This window comes from Lolium perenne, chromosome 7, assembly GCF_019359855.2.
Source record: "Lolium perenne isolate Kyuss_39 chromosome 7, Kyuss_2.0, whole genome shotgun sequence".
NCBI lineage: Eukaryota > Viridiplantae > Streptophyta > Magnoliopsida > Poales > Poaceae > Lolium > Lolium perenne.
The window spans coordinates 220,036,959-220,058,218 of NC_067250.2; the positions used below are offsets into that span (position 1 = coordinate 220,036,959).

The window sequence follows — 21,260 nt, forward strand, 5'->3', positions numbered from 1 at the left end:
CGAGAAAGCGAAGGATATTGGACTGATGCAGAGAAGCGGAAAGACCGTAAGGCTTTATCGTTGATTCAACTCCATCTGTCCAATAATATTCTGCAGGAAGTGCTGCAGGAGAAAACCACCGCCGAGTTATGGGTCAAACTAGAGGAGATCTGTTTGTCCAAGGATCTCACGGGAAGACTGCACGTGAAGATGAAGTTGTTCTCGCACAAGTTGCAAGAGGGAGGTTCGGTAATGAATTACCTATCTTCCTGGAAAGAGATTGTTTCTGATTTGCAGTCTATAGAAGTTAAGTATGAGGATGAGGATTTAGGTCTTCTTCTCTTATGCTCGCTGCCTAATTCTTTCAGTAATTTTCGTGATACCATATTATTGAGCCGCGACAAACTAACTCTCACGGAAGTTTATGATGCTCTCCAACAAAAGGAGAAAATGAAATCTATGGTGCAGGCTGAAAGTTCGTCCTCCAAGGCGGAGGCATTAGAGGTCCGTGGCAGGCCTGAGCAGCGAGATAACTACTACCACAACAACATAGATAAGAGCAAGGGCGACAGAGGTCGCTCAAAGTCCAAAGTGAAGGAGATATGCCCTAGAGGCAATAATAAAGTGGTTATTATTTATATCTTTATGTTTATGATAAATGTTTATATATCATGCTAGAATTGTATTAACCGAAACATTAGTACATATGTGATATGTAGACAAACAAGAAGTCCCTAGTATGCCTCTTAAACTAGCTTGTTGATTAATGGATGATTAGTTTCATAATCATGAACATTGGATGTTATTAATAACAAGGTTATGTCATTGTGTGAATGATATAATGGACACACCCAATTAAGCGTAGCATAAGATCTCGTCATTAAGTTATTTGCTATAAGCTTTCGATACATAGTTACCTAGTCCTTATGACCATGAGATCATGTAAATCACTTATACCGGAAAGGTACTTTGATTACACCAAACACCACTGCGTAAATGGGTGGCTATAAAGGTGGGATTAAGTATCCGGAAAGTATGAGTTGAGGCATATGGATCAACAGTGGGATTTGTCCATCCCGATGACGGATAGATATACTCTGGGCCCTCTCGGTGGAATGTCGTCTAATGTCTTGCAAGCATATGAATGAGTTCATAAGAGACCACATACCACGGTACGAGTAAAGAGTACTTGTCAGGAGACGAGGTTGAACAAGGTATAGAGTGATACCGAAGATCAAACCTCGGACAAGTAAAATATCGCGAGACAAAGGGAATTGGTAATATATGTGTATGGTTCATTCGATCACTAAAGTCATCGTTGAATATGTGGGAGCCATTATGGATCTCCAGATCCCGCTATTGGTTATTGGTCGGAGTGAGTACTCAACCATGTCCGCATAGTTCTCGAACCGTAGGGTGACACACTTAAAGTTGGATGTTGAAATGGTAGTTCTTGAATTATGGAATGGAGTTCGAATATTTGTTCGGAGTCCCGGATGAGATCCCGGACATCACGAGGAGTTCCGGAATGGTCCGGAGAATAAGATTCATATATAGGATGTCATTTTATGTGAAATAAAATGTCGCGGAAGGTTCTATGGAAGGTTCTAGAAGGTTCTAGAAAAGTCCGGAAGAAACCACCAAGGAAGGTGGAGTCCACAAGGGACTCCACCTCCATGGCCGGCCAGCCCTAGTGGGGGTGGAGTCCCAAGTGGACTCCACCATAGGGGGCCGGCCACCCCCCACATGGGAGGTGGGAATCCCACCTTTGGGTGGGAGTCCTAGTTGGGCTAGGTTTGCCCCCTCCTATGGAAGGTTTTGGTTTCGGGTCTTATTCGAAGACTTGGACACCAACACTTGGGATCCACCTATATAATGAGGGGCCAAGGGAGGGGGCCGGCCACCCCAAAGACCATAGCTTGGCCGCCCCCCTTGAGTGGCCGGCCACCCCCTCCCAAACCCTAGCTTTGCTCCTCCACTTCATATTTCCCGCGTAGCTTAGCGAAGCTCCGCCGGACTTCTACACCGCCACCGACACCACGCCGTCGTGCTGTCGGATTCAAGAGGAGCTACTACTTCCGCTGCCCGCTGGAACGGGGAGGTGGACGTCGTCTTCATCAACAACCGAACGTGTGACCGAGTACGGAGGTGCTGCCCGTTCGTGGCGCCGGAACCGATCGTGATCAAGATCTTCTACGCGCTTTTGCAAGCGGCAAGTGATCGTCTACCGCAGCAACAAGAGCCTCATCTTGTAGGCTTTGGAATCTCTTCAAGGGTGAGACTCGATACCCCCTCGTTGCTACCGTCTTCTAGATTGCATCTTGGCTTGGATTGCGTGTTCGCCGTAGGAAATTTTTTGTTTTCTATGCAACGTTATCCTACACAAAGGACGTGACAAGTTCTGCAGGTATTGTAAGAAATCTAACCACAATATTGATGATTGTTGGAAGCTGCAGAACAAGGAGAAAAGGAACGGAACTTACCAACCGAAATATAATGATGGTAATGGTAAGGCTGCCGTTGTCACCGGTAAGGGTGAGGCTGCTGTTGTTGCTGGTAATGATGGTAGTGATAGTTCTGATGGAGATTGCTTAGCTGTCTTGGCTGCATGTGTTTCACGTGATGATGAATGGATTCTTGATACTGCATGTTCGTTTCATATTTGCTGTAACAAAGATTGGTTCAGTTCTTATGAGTCTGTGCAGAGTGGAGATTTTGTGCGTGTGGGGGAACGACAACCAGTGCAGCATTGTTGGCATTGGTTCTGTTCAGATCAAGACCCATGATGGGATGACACGCACGTTGACAGGAGTGAAACACATACCCTCCATGGCGAGGAATTTGATCTCTTTGAGTACCCTTGATTGTGATGGGTACAAGTACAAAGGTGGGAACAAACTTTTGAAGGTATCATCAGGTTCTCTCATTATTATGATTGGTGATATGAATTCTGCGAAATTATATGTCCTTAGAGGTAGTACTTTGCCTGGTATTGCTGCTGCTGTTAGTTCTGATGAATCTAGTAAGACTAACCTTTGGCATAAGCGTCTTGGACATATGAGTGAGCTTGGCATGGCAGAATTGGCAAAGAGAGAGCTAATTGATGGCTGCGATTTAGGTAAGCTTGAGTTCTGTGAGCACTGCATCTTTGGTAAGTATAAAAGAGTAAAATTTAATGCTTCCGTTCATACCACCAAATGCATTTTAGATTATGTACACGCTGATGTTTGGGGTCCATCCCGTAGAACTTCTAATGGTGGTGCTAATTACATGCTTACTATTATTGATGATTACTCAAGGAAAGTGTGGCCATATTTCCTGAAACATAAATCTGATGTTTTTAATGCTTTTAAGAAGTGGAAAGTTATGGTAGAAACCCAAACTGAAAAGAAGGTTAAGATACTCCGTACTGACAATGGTATGGAATTTTGTTCAAATGAATTTGATGAGTTTTGCAGCAATGATGGGATGGTAAGACATCATACCATTCCGTACACCCCTCAACAGAATGGCGTGGCTGAACGCATGAACATGACCATTATTTCGAGGGCTCGCTGCATGTTGTCTAATGCAAAGATGCATAGAAGTTTTTGGGCTGAAGCAGCCTCCACCGCATGTTATCTCATCAACAGGTCACCTTCTGTTCCACTTGATAAGAAAACTCCAATTGAGGTATGGTCTGGTTCGCCCTTGATTATTCAGATTTGAGAGTTTTTGGTTGCACTGCTTACGCTCATGTTGATAATGGAAAGTTGGAGCCAAGGGCTGTTAAGTGCATCTTCCTTGGTTATGGTTCAGGAGTTAAGGCATATAGATTATGGAATCCTGAAACTAAGAAAATTGTGTTGAGCAGGAATGTCGTTTTTAATGAGGCGGTTATGTTTAATGATAGTCCGTCTACTGATATTTCTGATGCTATTGATTCTCCTGATGTTTCTGATGATGAGCAGCACAGAATTGGCGTGCAGGTGGAGCACACAAAGGAGAATGAAAATGTGGTTCCTGAAACCAACAATGATGATAATGATGTTCCACCTTCACCACCTATTGTTCAGCGACAAGGACGGTCTATTGCTGCTGACCGCCCTAAGAGAAATATTGCACCTCCTACCCGATTAATTCAAGAATGTGATATTGTTGATTATGCTTTGAGTTGTGTTGAACAGGTGGAGCATGATATTGAACCAGCTACATATACTGAAGCCATTGCTTCGGTTGATAAGGAGAAGTGGGTAGGTGCGATGCAAGAAGAGATGCAATCGTTTGAGAAGAATGGCACATGGGATGTTGTGCACTTGCCTAAACAAAAGAAGGCTGTCCGCTGCAAGTGGATTTTTAAAAGAAAGGAAGGTTTGTCTCCTAATGAGCCTCCAATGTTTAAGGCAAGGTTAGTAGCAAAAGGTTTCAGTCAAATTTCAGGTGTTGATTATAATGATGTATTCTCCTCGGTTGTGAAGCATAGTTCTATTCGTTCTTTCTTTGGTATTGTTGCTATGCATGATCTTGAGCTTGAGCAGCTAGATGTAAAGACTGCTTTTCTGCATGGTGAGTTGGAGGAGGAGATATATATGGACCAACCTGAAGGTTATGTTGTGCCTGGTAAGGATGATCTTGTTTGCAAATTAAAGAGGTCCCTTTATGGTCTGAAACAGTCGCCACGACAGTGGTATAAAAGGTTTGATTCATTTATGCTTACACATGGTTTTGAGAGATCTCAGTATGATAGTTGTGTGTATATCAAGTTTGTTAATGGATCACCTATTTATTTGCTGCTATATGTTGATGATATGTTGATTGCTGCCAAGAGCATGAAAGAGATCACTATTTTAAAGAATCAATTAAGTAGTGAGTTTGAGATGAAGGATTTTGGTCCTACTAAGAAAATACTAGGCATGAAAATTAAAAGGGACAGAAAGTCTAGTTTGTTGTTTCTTAGTCAGAAAAAGTACATTGAGAAAGTTCTTCATCGTTTTAATATGCATGATGCAAAGTCAGTTACTACTCCTATTGCTTCTTATTTCAAGTTGTCAGCTTTACAATGTCCTAGCTCTGAAGATGATATTGAGTACATGTCTCGAGTTCCCTATTCTAGTGCTGTTGGTTCCTTGATGTATGCCATGGTTTGTTCACGTCCTGATCTTTCATATGCTATGAGTTTGGTCAGTCGATACATGGCTAATCCTGGTAAAGAACATTGGAAAGATGTTCAGTGGATTTTCAGGTACCTTCGCGGCACATCAAAAGCTTGCTTGAGGTTTGGCAGAATTGGTGAGGGGCTCACCGGATATGTGGATTCAGATTATGCTGGCGATTTGGATAAGAGAAGGTCCCTCACAGGTTATGTGTTTACTATTGGTGGATGTGCTATTAGCTGGAAGGCTACTTTGCAGGATGATGTTGCACAATCTACTACTGAGGCTGAGTACATGGCTATTGCTGAGGCAGGTAAAGAGGCTGTTTGGCTGAAAGGTTTATATGCTGAGCTTTGTGGAGATAATTCTTGCATTAAGTTGTTCAGTGACAGTCAAAGTGCTATTTATCTTGCTAAAGATTAGATGTTCCATGAGAGGACAAAGCACATTGATATTAAGTACCACGCAATCAGAGATGGGGTTGCAGAAGGTAAAGTTAAGGTATGCAAGATTAGTACTCATGATAATCCTGCTGATATGATGACTAAACCTGTCCCTGTGTCCAAGTTTGAGCTTTGCTCAAGCTTGGTTGGTATAACTGTTTAGCCCAAGTAGCTATTGGCGCCAGCAAGTGTTTTCTTTGTTGATTCAGGTGATTGTTGAAGTTCATGCTACAAGGAATTTGTCTCAAGGTGGAGTTTGTTATATTGTGATCCAAATTCCAAGAAGAGGCTAACTTCTGACGAGCGGAGCGAGTCTGAAGTTAGCCCACACCGAGGCCCAGCAGGTGCACCTGGGGGGGTGCGGGGGGCGAAGCCCCCCGCGGTACGGATCGTTGCCATCGTCTATATATATTCCCTGTAAGCCGCCGCTAGGGTTTTGTCGCATCATTGTACACCCACGGCGTTTGTAAACACCACCGAAATAGTGAAGTTTTGCTGGCTGGCGCCCGTGGTTTTTCCCTTGTGTGTTGCAAGGGTTTTCCACGTTAAAATCTCGTGTCCCCTGCAGTGTTTTATTTTTCGTTCTTCGTTTATTGTGCATCTCGATTATAACAATAATTAAAAATAATGGTTTTCCATCGCCATCGAACCGGATAAGCCGGTGGTCCGATCAGAGAACCGGTTCACTCACCGGTCCAATTTTTTAAACTATGGTCTAGGCACATGTGATTATGTGGTTTGCTGCCTGATAGGCTAGAGATAGTTGACTTGGCACGTTGGGCAATAGTCTGGGTTTCCCCGCCCCCATTTAGACCGGACAAAACTTGACTTTGTGCTAGCATGCTGGTGAAAATTCAGTGTGCATACGAAGTTCAGAGGAACACCAAGTCTGTAACAACCACCGCCGGCCTGGTCTCGCAAGAAGAGTCGGTCGTTCTAAGTTCTAGATGTAGATATTCGCAAAAAAAGAAGTTGTAGATGTAGATGGGGAGACAGATGGACGGGAAGCAGGAACATGTGAGAACAGAGGAACGGTTTTTCCCCTTGAAAACTGAACCTTCCTCGGAGAGATCGTGGGAAGGTTGCCATGTCAAACCGTGAGATCTGGAAGGCGCGTCATGGAGATAACCGACGACGTGCACTTCTGCTCCGGTGCTCCTCCCCTAGAAAAAATCTGGAAGCGTCAAACACAACAACGGTGGAGATCTTTTCATACAGGTTCGTAAGCAGAGCAAAATCATAATTTTAGTGTAGGTCCACCGTCCGTACAGCTTAGTACATGCCCGTATGGCCCGTGTTTTGTTATACCGCATTTTTGTACGTATCTACGGTTTCAAAACAAGGCATGCACACGACGTGCGGCGGTACTTAGGCGGATGGGATCGTTAACTGGTCATGCGACCTTTTTTTCTTCTTCTTACGCAACGTACACATACCGTATCAATATAAACGGGTATACATGGGCTGGATATGTGTTTTGGCAGACCGAACATAGAAAAAAAAATCTAATTATAACCCTTCAACTAACTCTAGGGGGGAGCACCGGAGTAACCCTCGACGACGTGTTGATTAGTACGACGACGACTATCAATCTCCCTCAAGACGATACTCCTCTCCAGCACGGCTTGCAAACGCAGCATCCATGGCCACGTTCCGCGATCGCCTTCCGTAACCAAATCTTTTTGAATCCTCGGCGCATTAGTTAATCGGATTAGACGAGTATTATTAAGCAGGCAGTAGTAAGTAACCAACCACCCCTTGTTGGGACTTGGAGTGCTCAACTAGTCGTGTCGTCCGAGGCGAGTTGGTAACTGCTGCCACCGCGACGAGGGACGACGCCGGCGCCATGGCCACCGCGCTCCGCCTGCTCGCCTTCGCGCTGCTCCTCCTCGTCGCCGCGGCGGCCGCCGCCGCGCAGGAAGGCGCCGAGTGCGCCTCCTCCGCCAACTGCGGCCCGAGGATGCACTGCGCCGCCTGCGGCGACGGCGGCGCCGGCATCTGCGCGCGCGCCTCCCCCGTCGACCCCCTCACGCACGTACGTAAGCCGCCGCTCGCTCACTCCCAATGGTGTTCTGTCTGATTCGGTGCAGCGGATTGCTGCTGCTTATCAAGATTGATTTTTTTTTTTTGAACTGACGCTCTCCTCCGTCTCCGCCGCAGGGCACCGGCCTCCCGTTCAACAACTACTCCTGGCTCACCACGCACAACTCCTTCGCCATCACCGGCGCCGTCTCCCTCGCCGGCACCAACGCCATCTCCCCCAACCAGGAGGACACCGTCACCGCGCAGCTCAAGGTTTGTTTCTTTCTTTGTCTCTTACACCAACCCGCCGCCGCCGCCCTAGCTAGTTGCCAACGCTTTCAGTTTCTCCGCCGCCGCCTGACTACCGGCGAACCCCCGCCGATCCCACGCCAGCCTGTGCCTCTGCGGATTTACTCCATTTCCATGTGCTGCTGCGGTGGTGCCTGCCGCCACCTAACCTTATCTCACCGCTATTTCCTATCTCATCATCTTATCATTTCCTCGTTAATGGCTAAAATCCGCCCTACCAAGGAAATTACTACTACATTTACCAACGCTGATTACGCCAAAATCCATACCTACGCCAAAATGCCCTCACATTACCAACGCTGATTGAACTAAAACTGTCACCAACTTCTAAATCAACCAACTTAATTGTAGTTTATTTTACAGCAAACGAGGCTTGTAGCTTTGTACGCAGGCTTTAATCATGAATCTCGTTAAGTCTATTCAACCATTTCTGATTTCCCCGATACTGAAATGTGCCTTCATAGCTAAGCTACCACCTGCCCCTTTGATCAGACAAAGTAGGGCCTCTTTAGTCCAAAAGCCAGAGCTCGCACAATGTTCTGCTGTCCTACCTGCCCTACCTTTCTTCCTTTGGAGGAATATATCAGCCAAATCCACAAAAGCTGTCTGCTCAACACATATACAAATGCCTTTTGTATTACACTTGACCCATGCTCTACTACTCCACTGTTTCCTGTCCTCTTTCCCATTGCTTTTGTTTGAATTTCAATCCAGGTATCTGCATCTTTTTTTTTTTTCGCCGCTCTGACCCTTTGCCTAAAGGCCTCTACATAGTAGAGGATGGATGTCCAAGACAAACCCACATTAACAATTTCAAGTATACATGTATAGAAAGAATTTTTTTTTTAGTTTTTACGGTAACTTATTCAAACTGAGTATTGAAAAGAATGCATGTGGATACTAGTTATAATAGTCTGTTGTCCTTTGCGTATCATTATATGTAGTGCTGCTCCATCGCACTATGGATTATGCTATCTATGAAATTGCGAACAACTTAGCCATTTGCCAGATTTTTTTAATACATAACCACAAGTGCCAACTACCTTAGTATTTCGATATAGCTAATGGCACCATCTGAAATCTGAACATGTGACATACCAACCTTTGTTTGGTCTACTTGCCTGCTCACAGAGATTCTTGTCAGTATTGGAATGGACCTTGGAACTCAAATTCAGTAAATTCATGGTGGCTTGGCTAGGTTTATTGGGTTATATCACTAACAAAGATGCTCAAAAGATAATTTTCACAACTACATTCCCTGTAGTTTCTGTATTTTCAACAACAAGATAGTGCTTTTCATAAAGCACGATTATCTTCAGTGGAAGATAAATTGAAACACCTTCACAGCATAATACCTGAACTGACATGATTGCAACAACCCCTGTTAGGCAATCATCAGTTCCTAGAATCATCTTGTTTTTCAATACATTGAACACTGCCCTGGCTTCATGAGCCAGCTCAATAGGCAAAAGACAATAAATGAATGTACCATGTACAAGTCGCATCAACCATCAAGCCATTCCATGGAGAAACGGGAAACACCAGTGTCACTGGTGGCATTATCTTCTGTTCTGTATTTGGTCTGAAGGAAAGGAGTGGATCACATTTAACTAATTTATCTTGCCATCCTGCCATTTCATTTTCCCAGTCAGCGTTCTGAAAGTAGAAATTTCATGTAAAAAGTTTTTACAGTACAGTGTTGATGATGGTGAGACTTGGAGTAGGTCTTGTTTTTGGTAGTTATTTCTAGCCACACGTCACACGTAGGCTAGCATTATGTTGAATTAATGAAACAAGCCAATGTTCCTTGCAGTATTCTGCTTGCCCTATATCTAGTAGAAACTTCTGAGCTGATTTTGTAACAGGAAAAACAAAAGCTGAAGAAACAAAAGAAGAAGCCAACCCAAAACAATTTAGTAGGCTTCTATTATGTTTTCTTTTGTTATGCAGACATGTTTTAATTTCCTACTGCAAAATGCAATTTGTTTTAAACTATAGGTTTTATTGGGGTGATTCCGGATTATACAAATATACTGTCTATTTTCAGTTGTTTCTATACACCACCATGATACAACTTTTGGTGGTTCAATCATACCCTGAATCGTGGACTGTCAGTTGCTATTTGAAAATATTGACCATGGGAATCTCTACCTAATTATGTGCAGAATGGTGTTAGGGGCCTGATGCTTGACACTTACGATTTCAACAATGATGTCTGGCTATGCCACTCATTTGGTGGGAACTGCTACAATTTTACAGCATATGTAAGATTATCTCATCATCAGTTGAACGCTTTCCTCTCATAAAGAGCATCTTGTTATTGTATATCTGATCTTGAGTTGGTTCTGTTCAGCAACCTGCCATCAATGTCTTCAAAGAAATCCAGACGTTCCTTGCAGCGAACCCTTCGGAAGTAATTACAGTTTTTCTGGAAGACTACACTGTTGCAGGTTCCCTGCCAAAAGTATTCAATGCTTCGGGCCTCATGAAGTATTGGTTCCCGGTGGCAAAGATGCCAAAGAGCGGCGGCAACTGGCCTTTGCTCAAGGACATGATTAGCAAGAATGAGCGTCTGATAGTCTTCACATCAAAGAAAGCCAAAGAAGCAAGCGACCAGATTGCGTTCGAGTGGAGCTATGTTGTAGAAAGCCAATGTAAGATTCTAACAACAAAATTCAGAATGTGAAGCTTTCATTTGCCTTTTATGGCTTCCTTTGTTGATATAGTTTTGCTTTGTCTGTGCAGATGGCACTGAGGGTATGGTAGAGGGTACATGCCCAAATCGCGCAGAGTCTCCTGCCATGAATTCCAAGAGCCAGTCGCTTGTTCTGATGAACTTCTTCACAACAGACCCGAGTCAAACTGGGGTTTGCGGGAACAATTCAGCACCACTTGTTAGCATGTTAAAAAGCTGCCACGATCTTTCAGGCAATCGGTGGCCCAACTACATCGCTGTTGATTTCTACATGGTAAGCCAGCATGCAAACTGTTTCGCTGGTTCACTTAGATGAACTTTATTAAAAAGTCAATCAGTTTGGTTTCTTATTATTTGAAATTGTGCAGAGGAGCGACGGTGGGGGAGCTCCCTTGGCTACTGACGTGGCTAATGGCCATCTAGTATGTGGTTGTGACAACATTGCTTACTGCAAGGTAAGGACGCATTTGTATTTTTATTTGCGTAGGTTGCTGAATTATCAGAAATTAGTCATAGTAATACGAAAGCTGTGAAGAACAAGAACTCAGAGCTTGTACCACTTTTCATGCTATATCCAAGATAGGTAAACAAATTTGCAGCTAATGAAGGAGTGAACATTGCTCTATAAACAACTGGTGATAGGGAATTAGGAACCATCAGTCTTACAGTGCTGTTATATTATCTCCTACTTAAGCAGAGCTCCGATCTGTTGCATTTCTCACAACTTCTTTTTGGATGATTTTTTTGCAGCTTTCATTAAGATAATGTTGTTGTGTGTCTTTCAACTGCATGCTGATGTTGTGACCTCTGAGTTGTAGGAAAATTCAACATTCGGAACCTGTGTGGTACCTCCATCCCCACCGCCATCGCCACGCAAGGCGCCAGCCAAGGGTGGAAGCACAGGTGGTGATTCCAGTGCGGCAATTGCTCGGTTTCCGCACTTCCAGTGGAGCTGCTTCTTCGGACTGACATCCCTGGCTCTGCTCTTTCTTTCGTAAGGGCTTCAGTTAGTGGGGTGTGCCTTTGTGCTGCTGCTCCTGTCCTGAGGATTTTTTTTCTTCACTTTTGTGCTTGCACGAGTTTCATTAGTTGGTACTCCTATCTTTGATCACCAGATTCCCTGCGCTGTAAATCATCCCTTAGCTTACCATGATGTGACGGATCGATGAGTTGTAAATCAAATATTTCATTTTTGGTTAACAGAGGCATGTGTTGCCTCCGAGTTCTGCTATATATCCACATGGCTTGTTCGACATGCTACATGATTCAGCCTAGCAAGCATGATTAATTGAAAATAGCAAGGAGAATTAATAGAATTTTCTGTTACTGTAACTATACAAAAGATAGAGATCCACAATTACATGAATCTGGTCGAATGCTGGCGAAAATGGCGGCCCCCTCATCTGACTGACCGACTGACTGATAGGTGAAATTGCTGGTCCAAATCCAGCACAGCATTCAATCAAGCAGCAGACAGCATCGTGCAATCAGCAGTACTCACCACAGCTATTTATTCACATCACATGGAGTTGATTTCGGCTCTGTCAAAGATTATTCTCAAGAAATCATGTCCACTTTATTTTCAAACAAACCTCAGGTCGTCCTATGAACTTCACATCACACGCAACTTCATTCCAGTTATTACTAGGTAGAGAGAGAATAGCATCAAATGAAAGCATATATTCCCTCCCTCTCAGGTAGTAAGAATAACTTTATTGACATAGTGGTTGAACGTGTAGTTGAAGTTTTGGTTTTAAAAAAAAACTTACTTTAGCTAATATTCTTTCCAGAGGTAAAGGATCGCATATCTTTGCAGATCCACACGTGGAAATCTGTCTAAAGGCATGGGAAATATTTAGGGAGGAGAACAAGCACTTTACCAGTTAGATCAAAATTCTCAGCCACTTGACATGCCCTCAGAAATACCTAAACCCTAAACAGTAATAGTTTTCATAAGAACATTGAATTGAAAATCAGCCGTTTAGAAATTCATGATGCGAGTCAGGGACAATTGAGACATGGATCTTGATCAGGGAGGTTCCATTGCAATAGTACATCATGGTCCATGCCTACTTTGGCTAGTACAATCAACCAGAGAAATTGCCATTTTATTTCTCTCAAAAAAGAGAAATTGCCAATTTTTCCTGGGAGCCTGGGTAATTTCCACCACCTGATGGCCGAATTTTCAGGCATTAATAATGACATTCATTTAATGTGAATATAAGAAAATAATACCATTTAATTTAAAGTAAAAAATTAAAGAAATAGTGAGAGTGAGAAGGGAGAAAGTGTCCCAGGGAACAAAGAACAGATGCTTCCCTACTCCGGCGGCGTGACAAGGTTACCTCCTCACATCTCCTGACTGTAGCCATCCAAAATCAAATCTTTTGGGGCTGCAGCCAGATAGATAAATCTCTGTCACACCGAGGAAGAAGACCCAGCGGCGATTCATCGCATCTCGCCTCTGTGCCCCCCTGGCCGTGTCCCGCCTCTGGAGGAAATCAACCAGAGAGGGAAAGGAGGTGGAGAGGGAATAAGAGTTCCTTCCTCCCAGTGGACGGAGGAGTACAAGGGCTGGCTGCGACGACTGGTGGATTTTCCTTCCTTCTTGCGGTGGGAGGCGGCGGCGGCGCGGCCATGGCCAAGCCGCTGAAGGTCTACCAAGTCTGGAAAGGCAACAACGTACGTGAGATTAGATTACTCCATCACCGTCTCTCTCCCGCTCTTCCCCTATTCTTTCTTGGGTTCAGAAAAATCGTGCTCGTCTACTCTTCTTGATTTGTGGGTCTATTATCTTGTGGAGACATGTTGTTTCTAACCTGGTGAGGAAGAAGAGGTGACAGTGGGAATGGGATAAGGTCGTATCTTTACCTGGTTAGTTGATTGATTTGCATGTGATTTGTGTATTAAACTCCACTACTGACGAGACAGATGATTAAATTATTGTCGGTCGATTTGGAGCTGGGGTGAGTGGTGACAGTGTAAATGACGACCTTCCTCTCCCCAATAGGATAATCCAATTGGGAGGTCCAAGTTTCTTTGTGCAGCCCATGTTGGTGCTAATCCAACCAGGCTCAGGTTGCTTAGAAAATTATGCACTATGCTTGTAAACATTGCATCTCATTACTTTCTTGTGTAGGCATGCTTTTAACTTTTCTGTAGGATGATCCGTTAGTTCCGTTGACCTATTTCATCACTATTCAGGCCACTGAACTGATTAGTTCAAGGGTTTAAAGAAAGGGAAATTGTATTGAGGGGGTCCAGTAAAGGAAACTACATTGACATTTTTACTCTGCTCATGCTATGGTATGTTGTATTAGCAGCTCCTCTGAAGCTGTCAGATGTTTCATTGATTTTTCTCATTTTCTTCAGATAATCTGGTGTGGTGGAAGGTTGATCTTTGGACCAGATGCCAAGGCCACTCTACTATCTTTCGCGCTGATCGCGACCCCTGTTGTTGTCTTTTGCGTCTTTGTGGCCAAACATCTCATACACATATTTCCTGCATATAATGCAGGGTATGCAATTCTGGTTGTTACTGTAGCCCTGACAGTTCATGTGAGTAAGCATTCTTTGCATATCTACTAAAGAATTATGCTAAGGTCTTGCATAGGATGATAGGATTTGTTGTTCACCAGAGATCACTTGTGTGCTTCTTTCAGTTGGAGAAATACCAAAATGTTGACATATTTTCTGAGAGCTTCAGCGCAAAAATAGTTTGAAACATGCAAAGTTTCAGTATCTAATCTGAGTTAATCAGACATACATGTCAATATGTTCCACGTGCTGTAGCTTTGGTTTGGTGTATTAGTAATTAAGTTTGCCACCATTATGATCATAAAACAAGGGTTAATGGTTAAACTTTACCAGGATGTCGCTATCTTTTCATGATTGCAGTTTAGAATTTATGATGTGAATATAGTTGAGAATAAGCTAAGAACTTTTGTTTCTGTCATCAAGGGAACCTCGTAAGATAATTTTTAGCTTAGTACAGAGTCGCATAGATCAAGCTTAACGTTGTTGATACATCATTTGAATTTTGATCGTAACTGCACGTTGTATGTTAAAGTAGAACTTCTCTCATTGTGTGATCCTTTGATATTCCTTTTCTTGTTGCCAGTTATCCACTTTTTCACTTACATATACTTCATGCATGGTTCTATATTTATGTCTTGACTTGGAAAATTGCCGCTCCATGTTGTTGTTAGTTTGATCTATTGAGCAATTACTAGTAATTTTATCCATGTTCTGATCTTGCAGAATAATACGTCTTTTTTTGTTACGGTTCTCCATGTGTTATGTTCTTTCTCAAGAGTGGACGTTCTTTTGTGAATTTTACTCCATGCTACTTTGTAAACAATAACCAAATCATAGTATGCTCTCTCTGCAAAATCTGATTGTTAGGTACTGTTACTGCTCTTCTTGACCTCATCTCAAGATCCAGGTATTGTACCACGGAATTCACATCCACCTGTGGAGGAGTTCTCTCATGACGCTTCAGCTCCTCATACTCTTCAGTTCCCTCGGATAAAAGAGATTATGGTCAATGGTGTGCCTGTGAGAGTAAAATATTGTGAAACTTGCATGTTATATCGGCCTCCTCGCTGCTCCCACTGTTCGAAATGTGATAATTGTGTCGAGCGGTTTGATCACCACTGCCCTTGGGTTGGTCAATGTATTGGACAGGTTTGTTATGCTTATTTATTTTTCCTTGTTAAAAGAATCAAGCTATGAGTTATTTGACCTTTGACAACCTCACAGCTCTTCCTCTCAAAATAATCTCAGCTTATCTGCATTTATGTTCTCCTTTGCAGCGCAATTACCGCTACTTCTTCTGGTTTGTTGCTTCCGCAGCAGTCCTGTGTTTCTATGTATTTTCAATGTGTGCATTGTACATCAGTCTTCTCATGAATAAGGGCCATCATTCAGTAGTGGAGGCAATTAAAATATCTCCAGCATCAGTGGCAGTCATGGCGTATTGTTTCATTTGTTTCTGGTTCGTTGGTGGTCTCACCGGATTTCACTCATACCTCATTGCAAATAATAAGGTTAGTCCCCCATAACTATGAAGAAGGCACAACACCTAAACTAACAGCCCACATAAACCATAGGTAGGTACCTTCAGATACACTGTAGAAGGTTTCTATTTTCACCAGTCAGTAATCCATTCTCACATAAAGATTAAGATATGATGCTTGTATTGGCTAATTTGAAATGTTTGTGATCGTAGCAAATCTCATTGGATGTGTTTTCTATAGCAGGCCTTTTTTATGCAATGCTTGTACAACTTTATTTATCCTGATTAAATCTCCACTTCTTTTTTCCCAAGACAACATATGAGAATCTCAAGTACAAATACAGCAACCAACCCAACGCGTTCAACCTTGGCTGCATGCACAATTGTTTTGAGGTTCTCTGCACGAAAAGGAAGCCTTCTAGGATCAACCTGAGAGCCATTGTTCAAGAGGAACACGTGGCATCCCAGCCACGGTTCAGCCGCTCTAGTGCACTGGAAGATGAGACGCCCCATCGTCCACGAGCCAAAGTGGAGGATGATCTTGAGATGGGACTTGACATCCTGAAGACCACACGGCGCCGGTCAGATGAATTGAGTGATGAAGAGTTCGGAACTGGAAGCAATGGTGCGACATACCACACAACTGGCTGCACGCCTGATTCAGATAATGAGATTCCTGTTATCAGAACTATGACTGAGAGCTCAAGTGAAGCTAGGGTCCTGGACATTTCAGTTGGCAATGCTGCATGCCCCTCATCTCCTGTGCAGAAATAGCGCTGCAATGGACTTTGTTGATTGTCTATGAGTCTGTCGTTGCCCATATGTGTACATCACCAAGTTGTTCATCGGGTGAGGGTCAGGATGCTGAAGTTTGGATGAATTTGGGGAGTTCTGATTGATCACAGGGTTGTTTCTCTAAACATTAGTTATGCATTTTATGTTGCAAGATTCCAGGAAGAGTGTCTGAAGATTGTAGATTGCTAACTGTATATAATTTGCAGAGCTGTAGACCATTGAACTGTAAATTTTCTCCTTTTTAAATGCTTCCTCAGGAACATATAATCAGTAGCTGGTTTGGTAAATCCAAATTGCACCCAGGTGTTCCATAACACAGCACCATTTTCTGCCATCAACCCTCTGATGAAGGGCACACCTCAGAAAGAGCATTTGTCCCAGCACAGTTTAAGAGGAGTTCACGTGCATCAGTAATTAGTCATGTACACGTCATTGGCCAGGAAATAAAATGCATATCATTCAAAGATGTCTATTTTTTTCTGTTACAATGTACAAACAATTTCACAGGCTTTGAAATAAATGCAGCAAATAAGAGACCTTCAGATTTCTTGCCATTCTTGACAGTAGAGGAACAAATAAGTAAATCAACAACAGAAATAAAAAAGACAAATAAGGATGCACTTATCACACGCGCACACACACACATACACTAGTGATACCGATCTATTCACAAGCCAGCTTGGTGTCGAAACTGGTCAAGCAGATGGCGAACGCCTGGAACGCCGAGAGTGGGTACCGGTAGTCCATGGTGAACATGTCCTTCGTAACCTTACCAAACTGCAGAATCACCTTCTCGTGATCGGATGACGAGGATGAGGAACTCGAAGGCTGGGCTTGCTGCTGGTGGGGCGGCTGTGAAGATTCAGACGGCACGGCAGCTGGTTGTGGTGCGGCTGTCAACTGGAAGTTCTTCACTGAGGCCACGGTCACCCGACCTCGGAAGTTGAGGCACCAACACTGCAGCTGCTCATGCCATCTTGGCACTTTGTTGCAGAGAACTAAAGGCCTCTCCTTAGCCTCCCCACCCTCCTCGTCTGGCTGCACCACTCCACTTACTTCTGAGAAGCGAGAGCTGCTGAAGTCTGTAATAGAGAACCTGGAGGAGGGGTATGTGCTGCGAAAAGACTCATCAAATGGACCAGGAAGGAGTTGCTTGGGTTGGCCAGGTACCACACCTTCCGGCTCTAGTGCAGATGCTGGGATGGAATGCATCGTGCACTGCATACGCCTCGGCCCCCTTGTGCCGAGCACATTTAGCTCATAGTTCACCTGGGCAACTGGGTAGCTACCAGTGGGTACCTTTGGTGAAACCCTTCTAGAAGAGATTCGACGGCTTGCACGTTGGCATGAGGCAAGGCTCCCAGCATTGTATGGCGGCTGAGTGTCGTAAACGATGAATTTTGTGCCAAGAAAATTTGACCTGTTGGTACACAATGTCAGATCAAAATGCACCTATAGTAAAATACTAAGAATGTTGAGAAGGAATGTACTTCACCTCATTTTTCCAACATAGCCGTTACTTGATCGCGAGATATTTTTAGAATCCACAGAAATTACATATTCGGTATATGTTGTCCGTCGATTCCTCTTAGCTGCTAGCAGGAACTTCCCATTCTCACTAAGCACGGCTACATGATACAGAACATACAATTAGCACATCACTTAGCAATGCTTACTAGGAAGATACTAAACAAATTCTGCAGGTATCCAAATTATACGCAGGAATTTTTCAGTATGAGATTAATGAGGGAAGCAGAAGATATGCTTACCAGGGCTAAGACACAAGTAGAGATAATAGGTTAATGTTGATTTGTCCCTTTTTATAAAGCACTGGATTAATCCATCTCGAGGTCCTGGCTGTAGATTAAAAAAATCAATGTCAAAAAATGCAAACTTTTGTAAGTAACCACAGTAGTGGAGCTTGCCAAAATTCTATTGGGGGGGGGGGGGGGCAAAATGCTCTATTTTTTCCCTTCTAAACCTTGTACTCCCTCCGTTCCTAAAAAAGCTTCTCAACTTTGTCTAGAAAAAGCTAAGAAGCTTTTTGGGAAACGGAGGGAGTAATAAAAATCCTTCAGGTAAATCTTTCAAAGTTGGGAGAGTGGTGGCTCGTCTTGACTTGTAGCTTGTGCATAGCTACGCCACTGAGTAAGCATATCTTACCGCAGAAGCCATTTTTGAATTGCCACAAGTTACTTGCAATTGCTAAGCATACGAATTACTGCTATGTCGATTTCTTAAGATTTGGGCGAGAATCATTTCTCAAGTTCATATTATGTTAGGATGTAAGATGAGAATAAAATATACATCAGGAAATTAAACTCAGTTGAATCCTTACCTGTTTAAGAGACAATGGAAACGTGAGTTTCCCACAGAACTCTGGGCTCTGCACTATATCTTTACAGATCTCTCTCCATGCCTTGCAGGCAGCTGCAGAAGCAACAACATCTTTGCGGGACGGCCAAGTGCTCTCGCCTTCCTCCAGTCTTTTCATTACATCGCGGAGTAGTTCAGGAGGTAGACCAGCCCATCCATTTTGATCAACTATTGCAGCTCGGTCGTGCAGCGCACTCAGAGATCCAACAGACTTCCCTCTATGATGGCCGGAAAGACCAGGGAGACCCGAAATCCTCACCTCAAATCCCCGCCTTGATAAGCTTCCAAAGCTCTCCCTAACATCACGGACTATGCTGCGGAAAGACATCTCTTCCGGAAACTGCGCGACAACCAGAACTTCACAAATTTCCTAGCTATCAGGATCTTCCAAACGAGCTTGCCACCACTGCATATACACAAGATAAAAACATCAGTAACTGCTGATCTCCTGCAAAGAGAAAGAAAACTCCGATCTCTAAATATTTTTCTTTCACTTGAAAATCCAAAGATCACCACACAAGCACCATGAGAAGGGAAGAAAACAATAACTTGCCAATGGAGACAAGGAAACGGTCAATAGCACAGCCAAAAGAAAACTATGTAGCCACCAAATAGGAAGATTAGCGTGTACTGTAAACTAAGCAGCATTAAGGAAAGCAACTAGCCCGTATAGGCGAATCCCAGACGAGCAAAACCATGTGAGATTGAGTCAATACCGTTCAAGAGAATACCATTCCCATTTGAATAGTCTCTAGTCAGTGGGCTAAAGGTTCTAGTCGCGCACTCAATACAAGATAGGTGATGCAAATTGGCAACACAGACAGCCAACTCTCTGATGGTGATTGGTGAAGTTTCAGGAAGGAAAAAAGGAGCTCTCTGATTGCGAAAGGCTAACAGAAGACACTGTTTTATTTTTATTCGAAAAATCTATTCATATCATGCGCCTGTGTACCACAATTTTGACCCGCTGTTTCCAGAGAAACAAGGGGAAGAAGTTTGACCTTCTCTATCCCTCCTTTATGACCTGCAGTGCACTGCAAATCTCTCAGCTACTGTGGGCAGGCATAATATCTACAGGAACTCACAGAGAAATTCTACTTCCATGATGTGAAATGGAAGGGGCGGAGGAAGTTTACCCTCCATTTCATCTATGCGAAAACAAACGGAGAAAAAAAGTAGACATCTAACCGAACAATCAGAGCACGGGAAATATGGCAGATATATCATTATAAAGTTTAGAGCTGCCGAAAGAGGAGCAACCGGATGCAAAATGGAAGCGATGCTAGAGAGGAAGGCATCATTTCTTACCCGCCCCAAATCGAGCTCCTCGACTTGACCCAAACTTGGAAATAGACTCCTGCACAGAGATCCAATCTGTTTCCCCCAAAGACAAAAGAGGCGAGCAAAAGCGCCCAGCTTTCCTCAGATGCAGCTCTGAATCTGAACCTGCGACCTTTTGCTCCTTCAGGAAAAAAAGAAGCTTTCCGCTCCGAATCTTGTTTCAAAAGGCGCGCGACCTCTGATGCAGAAGATGCAGAGGAAACGCACAAGAGACACCTGCGGGAGGCCGGAGGCCGTGCAGGACGGCGAAGGTGATTTGTGAGGCGCCGGGAGGAATTTATGGGATCGATTGAGATCGAGAAACGGGAGTTGGTTTTGGAGGAGGAGGGGGGGAAGACCAAAGACAAAGTGGACGGGAAGGAGGAGCAAATCGTGAGTATTTTTATGGAAGGTGCTTTGTTTCACATGACACTCACCAACCAGCACCACATCGTCGTGTCCTGTTGTCTACTATAATAGTAGTACGAAAATAATACTAGGATAGTATATTTGCATATATATAAATGTTCACATTTGCTGACCGCCGATTTACTCAAGATGGAACTTATTACAGCAGGAATTTACTGGAAAAATCGTCCAGATCATATCAGTTTGCTGGATTTGCTGGAGTATTGATTCTGTAGTTTTTGTGGCCATCAGCATCGGTGGATACTACGTACTAGACGAGCCACGTCTGACTCTCTGGATCGCCATCTGGCAACAGTATCCTTCTTCGTTAGCGACTCCATTTGAACAATCAATTTTTATTCTGGGCATCGGTTTCTTGCACCTTAATTTGACTTTGGGGCGGCCGTAACATGCATGGTCCATATGATGTTTGCTGAGGACATGCCATTTTGTCAATGATATGTTTATATAATGGAGAGCATTCGTAATACAGACGCATATGGACCATCCGGGGCATCTGGAGCTGGTACTAGCTACCTCTGAACGTGTACCTTGTGGTAAGTTGCTGCTTGTCTTCTGGGTTAGATCTTGCTACTGACATCTGAAGTTTGTTCATAAAACTAAGCTGTTCAGCTCCGGTACAAGGGCTGCATAAAACAGTTCCTCAACACAACTGAGACATAATACCTGCTCTGAAACAACAAACAACATCATTCCGCAACATGACTAGTACACCTAAACTACACATACCAATCTAGAGAAAT

General features: G+C 43.6%; 3 protein-coding genes across 4 annotated transcripts; 2 read left to right on the top strand and 1 right to left on the bottom strand.

Annotated features, from left to right (window-relative positions):
- The first annotated feature begins 7,162 nt into the window (after positions 1-7,162).
- LOC127313571 (PI-PLC X domain-containing protein At5g67130) lies at positions 7,163-11,813 on the top strand. Its single transcript, XM_051344055.2, has 7 exons — positions 7,163-7,589; positions 7,715-7,849; positions 10,051-10,149; positions 10,239-10,539; positions 10,631-10,854; positions 10,949-11,035; positions 11,399-11,813. The coding sequence occupies exons 1-7, from the start codon at positions 7,401-7,403 to the stop codon at positions 11,576-11,578; spliced, it is 1,215 nt and encodes a 404-aa protein (XP_051200015.1). The 5' UTR covers positions 7,163-7,400; the 3' UTR covers positions 11,579-11,813.
- Positions 11,814-13,069: 1,256 nt separating this feature from the next.
- Positions 13,070-16,679, top strand: LOC127313573 (protein S-acyltransferase 8). The gene is made up of 5 exons (XM_051344058.2): positions 13,070-13,262; positions 13,953-14,138; positions 14,985-15,266; positions 15,395-15,628; positions 15,910-16,679. Exons 1-5 carry the CDS (start codon positions 13,218-13,220, stop codon positions 16,369-16,371), a joined length of 1,209 nt encoding a protein of 402 aa, XP_051200018.1. The 5' UTR covers positions 13,070-13,217; the 3' UTR covers positions 16,372-16,679.
- Positions 16,680-16,824: 145 nt separating this feature from the next.
- Positions 16,825-20,519, bottom strand: LOC127313570 (tubby-like F-box protein 12). Of its 2 annotated transcripts, none has more exons than XM_051344053.1 (5): positions 20,077-20,519; positions 18,731-19,174; positions 18,162-18,249; positions 17,888-18,020; positions 16,825-17,812 (listed from the first exon to the last, which is right to left on the bottom strand). In XM_051344053.1, the coding sequence occupies exons 2-5, from the start codon at positions 19,094-19,096 to the stop codon at positions 17,056-17,058; spliced, it is 1,344 nt and encodes a 447-aa protein (XP_051200013.1). In that variant the 5' UTR covers positions 19,097-19,174; positions 20,077-20,519; the 3' UTR covers positions 16,825-17,055. The 2 variants fall into 2 exon arrangements, with proteins under 2 accessions (XP_051200013.1, XP_051200014.1); XM_051344054.2 differs by lacking the exon at positions 20,077-20,519 and adding an exon at positions 19,485-19,626.
- Between the last annotated feature and the right edge of the window lie 741 nt (positions 20,520-21,260).

Coding starts and splice junctions, on each gene's coding strand:
- LOC127313570 (XM_051344053.1), bottom strand. CDS start 19,096: ATGTCTTTCCGCAGCATAGTCCGTGATGTTAGGGAGAGCTTTGGAAGC. Junction 18,250..18,730: donor TTCCATTGTCTCTTAAACAG/GTAAGGATTCAA, acceptor TTTAATCTACAG/CCAGGACCTCGAGATGGATT. Junction 17,813..17,887: donor GGCTATGTTGGAAAAATGAG/GTGAAGTACATT, acceptor GTGTACCAACAG/GTCAAATTTTCTTGGCACAA.
- LOC127313571 (XM_051344055.2), top strand. CDS start 7,401: ATGGCCACCGCGCTCCGCCTGCTCGCCTTCGCGCTGCTCCTCCTCGTC. Junction 7,590..7,714: donor CCGTCGACCCCCTCACGCAC/GTACGTAAGCCG, acceptor TCTCCGCCGCAG/GGCACCGGCCTCCCGTTCAA. Junction 10,540..10,630: donor CTATGTTGTAGAAAGCCAAT/GTAAGATTCTAA, acceptor TTGTCTGTGCAG/ATGGCACTGAGGGTATGGTA.
- LOC127313573 (XM_051344058.2), top strand. CDS start 13,218: ATGGCCAAGCCGCTGAAGGTCTACCAAGTCTGGAAAGGCAACAAC. Junction 13,263..13,952: donor AAGTCTGGAAAGGCAACAAC/GTACGTGAGATT, acceptor CATTTTCTTCAG/ATAATCTGGTGTGGTGGAAG. Junction 14,139..14,984: donor CTGTAGCCCTGACAGTTCAT/GTGAGTAAGCAT, acceptor TCTGATTGTTAG/GTACTGTTACTGCTCTTCTT.